Source organism: Brassica napus, chromosome C4, assembly GCF_020379485.1.
Source record: "Brassica napus cultivar Da-Ae chromosome C4, Da-Ae, whole genome shotgun sequence".
In the NCBI taxonomy this organism is placed as follows: domain Eukaryota; kingdom Viridiplantae; phylum Streptophyta; class Magnoliopsida; order Brassicales; family Brassicaceae; genus Brassica; species Brassica napus.
The window spans coordinates 22,776,445-22,789,734 of NC_063447.1; the positions used below are offsets into that span (position 1 = coordinate 22,776,445).

The window sequence follows — 13,290 nt, forward strand, 5'->3', positions numbered from 1 at the left end:
CTCTAACTAGAGTAATTTCATTTACATAAGAGTCCTTTCCATATCTACATTCTCAATCCTCAATACATGAGAGAACCTACAGTTTCATCCTTTATAAAAAAAGGGATAAGTTTCTGACTTGTCTCCAACCTCGCTTCTTATTCATAACAATGCAATATCTCTGAAAATCAGTGTTAAGACGAAGCTATCCACCCTCACCCTCATATAAACACTATATTCTCCCTTATGCGACAAACCTCTCAATGCAGACACCTCATGCATCTTGTACATCTGGCCATTCCGAAAATCCTCAAAACACTAAACCATCTACTCAGGGATGTGTGAGATCCTTGGGTCCTCCTCGGCGTGATAAGGTACTGCACCTTCTTCTCTATGATTCTCCTCGAGTCATTTTCTGACTGTTCAGCCTCTAGTGTCTTTGGTTCTGGTTTGTGATACAGAGGATCTATATTGAAGAACACGATAATCCAAAGAGATATTCCTTAAATACCTAATTAGTAGCTCACATGCAAATGATCGTAAAGTAGAAAGATCTCTCTCAAAGATGATATCAAGAATTACACAGAGAAGTACTCCAAGAATGAAAGTTTTACACAAATTTATGAATGAATGAAAACATCTAAAACACTTTGTTTTAAGCTACTCGTAACAAACTAACATAACCAATCAGACGTCACCACGTGTTTTATTTTGACTGGCTTTGTCTTTCTGTTACGAATGTCTTCAACGGCTTATTGCCACGTCACCACCTATGTTTTCCTGTAACAAAGCTTCCTTCCTTTCCGAACCTTGACCACAAGGTTATAGCTGAAACGTTGGGTACACAATTCAAACAAGTACTCCCAAGTGGCTTCATCTGCAGTTTGATTCCGCCATTGGATCAAAATCATTGTTGCACGTTGAACCATCTTCCTCGCCAAACAGAACTCTGGGTCCTTAAGTACCACATCGGAAAGAACCGAAGGCAACTGATTGGACGTGTGAACGTTTCCCACTAACTTTTTCAACTGATTTGGAAAGAACCGAAGGCATCTTGTATGGAGTAGTCTGCGTTGATGTGTAAAAGCTCATGTTGTACCATAACTCAGCAAGAGGTAACGGCTATACAACGTTGGTTTATCACTTGTCATACACCGAATATAAGTTTCAAGACACCTATTTACCACCTTCGTTTGGCCGTCACTTTGAGGGTGATAAGCCGTTGAAAGATGAAGAGCAAACCCTTGTAACTTGAATAACTCTTGCCAGAACTGACTCACAAAGACCGTGTCTCTGTCACTGACAATAGATCTAGGGCACCCATGAAGCTTATACACATTGTCAGGGAATGTCTGAGCCACTGAAACTGCGGCATAAGAATGACTAAGGCTCATAAATATGTTGCTATGCTGAATCTGTCTACAATGACCAAGATCACCGATTTACCAAATGATAAGGGTAATCCATCAATGAAATCAAGCGAGATATCCAACTAGACACCTTCTGGAATATGTAAAGGTTGTAACATCCCCGGTGAAACTGTGTTATCGTACTTTCATTGTTTACATGTGCATGACTAAAGATAAGCTTGAATGTTTTTAGCCATTCCTTTCCAGTAGAACAGACCTTACTCTTTGTAAAGTCACATCTCTTCCTGAATGACCCCCTCGTCCAGACCCATGAAGCCACTCCAAAATTGAATCCTTCAATGATACTATATTAAGTACCACTATCTTGTTTTTCGTTCTCAATATGCCATGCATCCAGTCATAATACTTCCTACCCTTCAGATCGTTCTTTAACTCCACAATATAGTTTTCACTATATCATCATTCTCAAAAGCTTCCTGTATTTTCTTCAATAGGTCACACTCTAACACTGACCATATGCAATATCTCTGCTGTATCAACTCGAGATAATGCATCTGCAACAACGTTATCCTTCCCCTTCTATAACTGAATTTCGTAGTCGGATTCAAGAAGTTTAGGTAGCCATTGTTGTTGCACTGGAGTGTTAAGTATCTGCTCCAACATTTACTTCAAGCTTCTTTGATCCTTTTTAATAACAAAATGATTCGTCAATAGGTAATGCCTCCATTTCTGTAATGCAAAAACCAAATCCAACAACTCCTTTTCATAAATTGATAAGCTCAGTTGTTTTCCTTGTAGATGACGAGTTATGTACGCTAGAGGGTGACCTTCTTGCATCAACACAACCCCCAATACATCTGCTACATGTGTCTGTCTCCACAATTAATTGCTTATCAAATCGTGGAAGTGCCAATACTGGAGCAGAACATAACGCTTCTTTCAACTTCTCAAAAGCTGTATGCGCCTCCTCATTCATTTTGAAACCATATTTCTTGGTTAATACTGTCAAAGGTCGAGCAATGATACCAACGTTTTGTACAAAGCATCGATAATATCCAGCCAGACCAAGGAACCCTTGTTTGGTACATGCCACTCTGCAACTGCCTTCAATTTATTTGGATCTGTGGACACACCCTCCTTCTGTATGTAATGCCCAAATACTCCACTCTTATAGTGGCAAAAGCGCATTTGCTCCTCTTTGCAACCATATGATTCTTCCTCATTATTTCAAACACAGCCCTCAGATGATCAAGATGCTCTCTTAAGGAAGAACTGTATATTAAGATATCCTAAACGAAGATGAGAACAAACTTCCTCAAACACGTCTTAAACACATCATTTGTGAGTCCCTGAAACATAGCTGGAGCATTAGTCAAACCAAATGGCATGACCAAGTACTCATAATGACCACTATGTGTCTTGAATGTCGTTTTGTGTATGTCATCTCTATCCATTCTTACTTGATGATAACCTGCTTTTAGGCCTATCGTTACATATACAGCAGAGCGTCCTAACTCATTCATCAAGTTATCAATGAGTGGAATTGGAAAACGGTCTTTGACAGTCATATTGTTTAACTTCCTGTAATATACACATAGTCTTCATGTGTTGTCTTTCGTCTTGGCCAGTATCACATGAAAATCATACGAGCTTGAACTCAGTTGTAACGTTCCAGATTTCAACAAATCTTGCACCATTTTATGAATCTCATCTTTCTGGTATACATAATAACAATAAGGTCGTTAATTCACATGATTAGATCCCTCAGTCAGTACAATCATATGGATCCAATGAGTTTGGCGGCACTAGGGTATACAAAAAAACTTCTTTGAACCCCACTTAAAGCTCATCTCCAATTTATCAAAATCCCAAGTAATAGAACCAAGCTGTGCCAACCATTGCACTCCCAAAACTACATCATGACACCCCAATGGAATTACCATGAAATCAGACTTAAACTGATGACCATGAAATTTCCATTTGAAGTTGTCTATCTTCCCTCAACTCCGATCTTACTGCCATCTGCTACTGAGACCTTGGATCTACCAGCTCCCTCGAGTTTACAACCCAATATATCTGCAACCTTCTTGTCTATGAAGTTGTATGTATAGCTCGAATCTATCAAAATATATAGAGTTCGTTTTCCATAGTTGTATAATATGTGATGCCTGCAATTGCGTTCAAAGAGATTGTATCCTTCCCCATATTTTCTAACTTCTCAGTGTCCTCTGATTCCCTCGCCTCATGGAAATCTTCTTTTTTATGCTTGTGATAGTGATCAGGAGTAAACTTCTCATCGCAGTAATATCGTAGACCCTTAGCCCTTCTCTCACTCATATGCGCATCGGACAATCTCGCTGATTGAAATCCATTCTTTGTAAGAATTCCATCTCCTTCTTTTTTACTCTTTGGATTGCCTTAAAAAAATTTTCATCCTTTCGTCTGTAACACACTTCCTTCATTGTTATGAGTCCAGTTACTTTGCACCGGTTTCCTTTGATGAGCTTTTACATACAGCCTCCCCAATAATAAACAATGATGTGTGGACTGTGGTCTGAACATCCTGATGTGCATTTGTGTATCCAATCGCAAACCAGCTAGATAAGCATTCAAGAGATACTCTTCTGACATTGTAATTCTTGCGCGGATCAACTCGAACTTAACATGATATTTCAGCAATACTTTATCTTTCTCTTAGATCCTTCAACTCAGCAATAGGATCATCTAATAGTTCCTCAAATCTTTCTTTGATAACTATTTTATATATCTGCCAGTTCTGCACTAAACCACTACCTTCTTCTCTAACTAAAGCCTGATGCCAAGCTTTTGTCACACCATCAAAATGTAATGATGAAATTGATACTTTAGATTCTTCCGGTGTATAATCAATGACAAAGAACTCTTCCGCAAGAATTAACCATTCTACAACCTTCTCACCATCAAATCTTGGAAAATATATCTTCGCTAATCTTGTCATTCTAGTATAGTTATTGTGTATACCTCCCAGATTAGCATGATCATGCTCCCTTTGAATTTCAGACGTAATTGAATGTAGCAGCGAGTTTCACACTTGATATTTTTGCCACTAATCGATGCAATCATCAGTTCTTTTGCGTTCATCATCTTCTTCATAAACGCTAAGATATCCTTCATACTCTCTCCAAACGTCGCCATTGATGTTTCTAGAGCTTGTGTTCTCTCTGATATCTGATCGAACCGTTAAATCAACGCTTCCTTCGTTTCACGAGTGACTCCCTTCAACATTGCCAGCGATCTGGTTTCTGCCATTGATTCCGATTGACTTGCGTTGATTTTCGAGGAACAATTAGCTCTGATACCACTGATACAGAGAATCTGTATTGAAGAACAAGATAATCCAAATAGATGATCCTTAAACACCTAATTGGTAGCTCACTTGCAAAAGCTTGTAAAGTAGAAAGATATCTCCCAAAGATGAACTCGATAATCACACAGAGAAATACTCTAAGAATGAAAGTTTTACACGAATTTCTGAATGAATGAAAAAGATCTAAAACACTCTGTTTTAAGCTACTCGTAACAAACTGACAGAACCAATCGGATGCCGCCACATGTTTTATTTTGACTGACTCCGTCTTTCTGTTATGAACGTCTTCAACGACATATTTCCATGTCACCACCTCAGTTTTCATGTTGCAGTTTGGGAACCAATCTGGAGTGACAAAGCTGGGATAATCGTCATCTATAGCGATGGTCACTTGTTATTAAATGTGAAGTGACGACCGTTGACGACATTAGCCACCTATGGCGGATCTGTCTGTCACTTGCTATAGACGGCGAGCAAAAATTAGTACCGACGAGTCTTAACGTGTCATCCTTGTTGATTCTGACGGTAGCTCCATCACTATGTATCAAATCTAGATTTGTGCTATAAGAGACTCCTAAACCGTATAAAAGGCTGATCAACTATTATTCACTTTTGACTATAGAAGCAGCTGGCTAGAACTAGTATTTCCGGACCAATACATTGTACTCATGCTCTATTGATCAAACACTATCTTTGATCTATTCTTCTTGCTTTACTATACTACTTCATTTTTTTGTAGTATCATGAAGAATCCTACTTTATTTTACTCAAACATGTATTTGATCAATAAGAGGTATTTTTGTGTTGTTTGTCTTCTAAATGATAAAAATTATTTTGTTTCGTCGAAAACATCGCTAACGTCGGCTATATTTTACGAGAAAACAAAGTATTTCTTATTTCTACGTAAAATTTCAACGGCAAGTCCGATTGCGACGAAACAAAGAATGTATCAGACTGAATTTACACAAGAACATGATGAATAGAGGAAGTGGCGATGAGCCATGAGTGACAGGTCATGGGCGATGAGCCATGAGTGACAGGTCATGGGGGATGAGCCATGACTGACAGGTCATGGGTGATGTGGTTTGGCGATGAGGGCATAAAGAGAAGCTGAGGGCAACAAGAATGGTCGATTAAGAGAGAGGAAAAGGTGTTGGCGATGTGATTTGGCGATGAGGCCATGGAGAGAATCTGATGGAGATGAGCTTGGGCGATGAGGTATGGCGATGTGGAGAGAATATGAGGTCGTGGGCGATGAGCTTGGGTGATGACCTTGGGTGATGAGCTTGGGAGATGAGCTTGGCGATGAGGATATCCTTCTGCCTTGTCTCTGCTCTATTCTCTGTTGACGGTCTCGAAATTTTTCTTCGCTATTTTTAAAAAACTTTTCTGTAAAAAAATTTCGATGTTTATTTTAGGAAGATTGTTTCGTAAAACTGTGATTTTCCGTAAAAACCTTCTGAAAGAACGTTTTCCGGTTATTTCATGTTTGGATATGAATATTTGTTCTTTTATGTGAAGAAACATGCGGAGTGTGTTCTATGTATTTTTATTCAAGTAGGCACAGCGTACACGGAATTGCTATTCTGTCATTTGTGGCTCATTCTTGTAAATGATAAAATTATCGGCTGATTTTACCTGTTGATTTGGCGATGAGCCAGGCATAAAGAGAAGCTGAGGGCGACAAGCATGGTCGATTAAGAGAGAGGAAAAGGTGTTGGCGATGAGGCCATGGAGAGAAGCTGATGGCGATGAGCTTGGGAGATGAGGTATGGCGATGTGGAGAGAATATGAAGTCATGGGCGATGAGCTTGGGTGATGACCTTGGGTTATGAGCTTGGCGATGAGGCTATCCTCTTGCCTTGTCTCTGCTCAATTCTCTGTTCACGGTCTCGAATTGTTCTTTGTTATTTTTACAAAAGCTTTTCTGTAAAAACAATTCGAAGTTTATTTTTGTGGAAACCTTCTGAAAGAACGTTTTCCGGTTATTTCATGTTTGGATATGAATATTTGTTCTTTTATGTGAAGAAACATGCGGAGTGTGTTCTATGTACATTTATTCAAGTAGGCACGGCGTACACGGAATTGCTATTCTGTCATTTTTGGCTCATTCTTGTAAATGATACAATTATCGACTTATTTTACCCGTTGATTTGGCTAAGACCAATTTTGACCCAGAGAGAGAGAGAGAGAGAGAGAGAGAGAGAGAGAGAGAGAGAGAGAGAGAGAGAGAGAGAGAGAGCACGGTTAGGACCGAGTGGTCAACCCAACTAGGCGAGTGGTTGGATGGTCCGGTCAGAAAGTCTGGCAAGGCGGTTTGGCAGTTTGTAGAAAGAACTGAAATGGTTCCTTTTATGGTTTGCGATTTTTTTCCGTCTTATTCTTTCTGACTAGCTAAGGTGAGTGTGATGACGTAGTGCTGGAACCAAAGGTCTATGACTGACTGAATCATGGTCATGGCCTTTAGGTTGATCTAGGGTTTTTTGGTTGGATTGATTGAGTATTGTGTGATTGAAAGATAAGGCATTGAGGCCGAATTGTATTACATTTTTTTATTGCATTCATGTAGATTACTCAAACCGGCTATATTTCCTATAGACCCTAAGTATACCGTCATATGCTTGGGAGAGGGCGAGGGCGAGGGCAATTGGGTTAATCGGTTATACAACGTGCTAGGCGATTGGACTAGGCAACCAACAGATCGGAGGAATTCATTAAGGCCTTCCCTTGGGAGTGAACCATACCTAGTGTGGGAACCGGAATTCACACCGTCGAGATTTGTTAATCGGAGGAAAGTCAAGCTAACCTAGCCTTCCCTGAAGGTCCCGGTTATCTGCTGGGCCACGCACAACACAATCAATATGAAAGAGTCGAAAGTAATAAATCGTAAAAGAGCGAAAAGAGAACAAAGAGACCTTATTTCCGAATCCGCGTTTGAGCGTGAACAATAGGTAAGATCCTAGGCCACGAGAGCTGTCGGTACATTCGCTAGTCTAGCCACCTAAGTTCTAACCTAGTCGAGTCGCAGCTCGATAGTAAAAACGGAAAAAATGCCTAAATTGCTCTAAGTATTAAGTTTGCTCTGAGAAAGCTCTCTCTTGCTCCTCGCCTTAAGCCCTCCATATATACTCTCTCTAGGTCGGTTTGCGCCTTTTCCTGGGCCGGATTCATCGCGAGATGGGTTTTTCCATTTTTCGTCACCCTTCATGATTATCTTTGGAAACTTGACATTTATCTTTTCCTGCGAAATAAAAAATAGACCGTCTTGGCCGTTTTGGGACTTAGACGTTTTTACGATTTTTCCTAAGAAACAGCCGTTGGTTTTTACGAAAGGATTCCAATTCCCCGTATAGTCAAGGCAACTGGTGTTCAAGCTAACCATAGCCGTTTTATACGGCAGGCAGGAATCCGTTTCGACGACCAAGTTTTTACAACTTTTCCCGAAGTCTTTCTTTGATAATCCTAAGCGAGACAAGACATGGGTATTGCGTCCAAAGGCCCGAGGATTGTGTTATGGGAACTTTGACGAGGATGCACGGTTTCGGGACAGGAGGTCGGTCTTCTCCCATGGGCGAGGTGACCTCGGTGCGGGTCGTCCTCACCCATGGGCGAGGTGACCACGGTGCGGGTCGTCCTCGCCCATGGGCGAGGTGACCTCGGTGCGGGTCGTCCTCGCCCATGGGCGAGGTGACCTCGGTGCGGGTCGTCCTCGCCCATGGGCGAGGTGACCTCGGTGCGGGTCGTCCTCGCCCATGGGCGAGGTGACCTCGGTGCGGGTCGTCCTCGCCCATGGGCGGGGTGACCCGTGTTGGGATGGTCCTCACCCTAGGGCGAGGTGGTTGGTCCTTGCTTACGATCGAGACCTCATCCAGACTGATCCTCTTCTCGACATTCCTCGGTTCGCATCCGCGAAAAACTGTCTTTTACTTGATTAACCGTTTTCCGGGAATATCTAATTTTCAAGGATCGATCGAGAGTTGGTTTTCCGGGAACTTTCACGCATTGATTCCGTCGTGACCGGTTTTGACCCCAACAGTTAGCCCCCCAGCTAGCTAGGATCCGTGGACCTGGGTGTGAGGTCCTAGCTTGCGGTATGACTTGTTTTGATGGAATTAGACGTAATCGTTTACCGAAAGTCCGAGAATGAATAGTAACCATTTTTCCTATATATAGGTGGAGTAAGTTTTTTTCAAAGTCTTCATTAATTTCTCTTCACAAGAAAATTTCTCCAAGGTAGAAATTTCTTTTATCATCTCTCTCTTTACTTTTGTGTCAAAGTTTTTGTCTTTCAAAAAATGACTTCAAGAAAGATATCCTCTAAGAAAAAGACTTCCCCTCAATCATCTTCTGGCAAACATTCCAGTATCACATGTACACCTCAAATCTTCTCTTTTCCAGATAATTTTCGGCTGTCTTCTAGAACATCAACACATTACCAAAACCATCCCAAATTCCATTTATTATTAAGCAACAAAGTCACGGGTTGGTTATAGAACACTAGCAAGAAACTAATCTGGTAGGTTTAAAAAGCAGTATAAATATAAACTAATTAAACATACATTATAAATATAAACTAATTAAAGGATACATTACGATTTAATTATGCAGTCATTGAAGAAGCTTAAGAACATGAAAAGTCAACGCGTAGCCGAAGTTTTAGATTAAAGAAGTCAAAAACATCATAAAACATCTTTAAGCCGAATTGGAACACAAGACCTGGTCAGCCGTCCGCATTACGTAAATGACGACATTACCCTCCTCTAGATTCGCGTGAAAGCCGAGTAAGTGGAGGTCGTTTTCGTCAAAGCGGCCACGCTTTGGACATTGGACCGTATCTCATGAATTTATTTTTAGCATTTATACTATTATTTGCGAAATAAATTTTTGCAACGAAATTCTCACCTTAGAAATTAGACTGGTTAATATCGTTTATACTCTTAATGAATAATTATATAAATTAGTCAAAATATAAAAACGAATTTCAAATCTATCAGATTCAAAAAGTGATTAAAATTAATTATTAGTCGTTTATACCCTTAATGAATAAATTATATAAATAGTCAAAAATAAAAACAAATTTAAAATATATCTGATTAAATAAGTGATTAAAATTAATAATGCTAAGAATTCTCTAAAATATAAATAATTAAAAACGAATTTCTATTAATACTATTATATTTATATATTATATTAGATAATTGACTATAAATAAATATAATAAAAAAATTAAAAATAAAAACATGTTTTAAAACATAAGATAATTCTTAGATATATTCTATTATTATCTGAAAATAATATTTTATTATAAAATTTATAGTTAGATATAAAATAATTTATAATTAAATGCTAATCAAACAAATAAATATATTTTCTAAAATATATGTGAATGTTTTTAAAATTTAACACAACAGTAAGCATATATATATTTTGATAAAAACTAATGAATATATTAATAATATTTTATTTATATGTTATATTTGATAATTGACTATAAGTAAATATAATAAATTCTCAAAAATAAATATATTTTTAAAACATAAGATAATTTTTAAATATGTGTTTTTATCTGAAATAATATTTTTTATTATAAAATATAAAATTTAATGTTTGATTTATTTTTAAAAAAATATAATTAATAATTTATTATGTTGGTTTTGATTTAATATTTATAAACAAATAAATATTTTTAAAAATATGCGGGCAGAACCAAAAAGAGAAATAAATATCATTAAATGTGTAAAATCATGAAATTGGTTGTCATGTTCATCGAATCATTCAACACATTTCCTTCTTCGTTGTCAAAATCCACATTTCAAAAATCATTCAACACCATCTTAGCTCCGCCGCGTGAAATTCTAAACTCCGGTAAAGAACCGCCGCGATGTCTTTCCTTTTCCGTAAGAACGGAAGTAGTTCGCGGAGGCGGATCAAAGAAAAACTTCGAGGTCGGAACTCAGATCGCGGGAAGAGAGAAGACGAGGAGAGAGTAAGATATGAAGGCGGATCCGATTCGTTACCTCCACCACCTTCTCCATGGGGTTTTCTCTTCCCGGAGGATTTCGTTCGAATCGACGGAAATCTCAAAGCAGTTATTGTAGATGAAGAAGGATTAGATGTGATTTACTGGAAAAAGCTACTTGAGCTTGAAAATAGCGGGAAAATCAAGAAAAACCCCAAACCGAGAAGAGGTCCCGGTGAGAAATCGGACGGTGGATTTAGAAGAGCTGGAGCAGATGAAGAAGACGATGGAGGATCGGGCAGTAATCAGAGGGGAGATGAATCGATTGAAGAGGCGTTTTCGTTTCATGTGAAGAACTCTCAATCTGCGGGTGGTGAAGTTGGAGATGAGAGTAATAATGGAGGCGAAGTTAGTGATTATGGAAAACAATCCCAATCCAAGTTTCAAGCTCCTGGCGGCTCCTCTTCTCCCTCCCAGATTCCGGCGAACCAAATCACTGGCGGCTGCGGTCGTTATCCTCCACTTCCGCTTCCTCCAGGTCAATTAGCGGCCGCAATTGCCTCGTCCTCTACATCGTCACCGCCTCTTACAGTTAACCAAGCTGTACCAAATGTTCCGGCTAACCAAAAGCCACCACCTCCATCTCCTCCGCAATTAGCTGGGGCACCACCTCCGCCTCCACCACCTCTTCCGGCTAAGAAAGCACCTGCTCCACCACCTCCTCCTCCTCCTCCGGGTAAGAAGGCACCTGGGCCGCCGCCACCGCCTCCAATGTCTAAAACCGGGCCCCCTAAACCACCAGGACATGGCAAAGGACCGACCAAGGCAGCTGAGAGTTCTTCAGCCATAAGCAAAACGGAGGATCCAGCGCAGCCAAAGCTCAAGCCTTTACATTGGGATAAGGTTAATCCTGATGCTAGCCACTCAATGGTGTGGCATAGGATCGATGGTGGCTCCTTCAAGTAAGCATTTCGTTACAATCACTAAGGTTCTAGGATGTGATGTCCTCAAGTACTGAATGATTATGAGTTCTTATGAATGTGTATTTTATTTTCTTGGATTAGCTTTGATGGTGATCTCATGGAGGCTCTGTTTGGATACGTTGGCGCTCGAAAGCCAAGTGAAGCTAACACTGTACCGCAGAAACCGACTGTTTCAACCACGCAGACTTACATTCTCGACCCTCGGAAATCTCAGAACAAAGCAATTGTGCTTAAATCTTTGGGAATGACTAAGGAGGAGATCATTGACTTGTTAACAGAAGGCCATGATGCTGATTCTGATACACTTGAGAAGCTTTCTGGTATAGCTCCAACGCCAGAAGAACAGACAGAGATCATAGACTTCAGTGGCGACCCAACGAAACTTGCTGATGCAGAATCTCTACTGTTTTACATCTTACGAGCAGTTCCTTCAGCGTTTAACCGGTTCAACGTCATGCTCTTCAAGATCAACTACGGTTCAGAGGTTGCTCAGCAAAAGGGATCTTTACAGACGCTTGAATCCGCATGCAACGAGCTCCGTGCTCGTGGTCTGTTCATGAAACTTCTAGAGGCAATCTTGAAAGCAGGTAACAGAATGAACGCTGGAACAGCTCGTGGGAATGCTCAGGCTTTTAATCTGACAGCTCTAAGAAAACTGTCTGATGTGAAGAGTGTTGATGGGAAAACTACTTTGCTTCACTTTGTTGTTGAAGAAGTTGTAAGATCTGAGGGAAAACGAGCTGCGATGAATAAGATCTCCAATGAAAATACAGGTGGTGATATTGCAGATGCATCTAGAGAAGAACAAGAGATTGAATTCATAAAGCTTGGTTTACCCATTATTGGTGGCCTTAGTTCAGAGTTCACCAATGTGAAGAAAGCAGCTGGAATCGATTATGACTCGTTTGTAGCCACGACCTTGGCTTTAGGGACCCGGTTGAAAGAAACAAAAAGGCTATTAGAACAAAGCAAAGGGAAAGAAGATGGGTGTTTGACAAAGTTGAGATCTTTCTTTGAATCTGCAGAGGAAGAACTGAGAGTTATTACAGAGGAACAGCTCAGGATAATGGACTTGGTGAAGAAAACCACGAATTATTACCAAGCTGGAGCATTGAAAGAGAGGAACCTGTTTCAGCTGTTTGTTATAATCCGTGATTTCTTAGGGATGGTTGATAATGCTTGTAGTGAGATCGCGAGGAGTCAACGGAAGCAGAGACCAGCAGCAACGGTAGCAGGAGCATCAACGTCGACAGCAGCAACACCGACCGCCGCTGCACCGCAGAGAAACGCGGTTAGGTTTCCGATTCTGCCCCCAAATTTCATGTCAGAGCATTCAAGGTACAGTTCAAGTGACTCGGATTCAGATTCTTGATAGCAAGGAAAAAGAGAGATTCTTTGCATTTGTTGTACGTATATAGATGTTACTATGTTAGGGAAGCTTGTTGATTTTTTTTCTTTTCTTTTTAAGATTCTTTAGGTTATTTGGAAGTGGCTTTTATAATTCTACATGTCTTGCTATTGAAGTAAAACGCTGATTCTTTTTTTACAGAAGTGACCATTGCTCTTTGTATTTCATGGTCATATTTTTTTTTTTAAGAAAAACTCTACTATTGGAGTGCAACAATAAGATCAAAGCCAATTGCTTGAATCTGA

At 39.9% G+C, this 13,290-nt stretch overlaps 1 protein-coding gene across 1 annotated transcript; it reads left to right on the top strand.

Annotated features, from left to right (window-relative positions):
• Positions 1–10,433: 10,433 nt before the first annotated feature.
• LOC106396484 (formin-like protein 7) lies at positions 10,434–13,212 on the top strand. The gene is made up of 2 exons (XM_013836880.3): positions 10,434–11,616; positions 11,719–13,212. Exons 1-2 carry the CDS (start codon positions 10,577–10,579, stop codon positions 13,007–13,009), a joined length of 2,331 nt encoding a protein of 776 aa, XP_013692334.2. The 5' UTR covers positions 10,434–10,576; the 3' UTR covers positions 13,010–13,212.
• Positions 13,213–13,290: the final 78 nt, after the last annotated feature.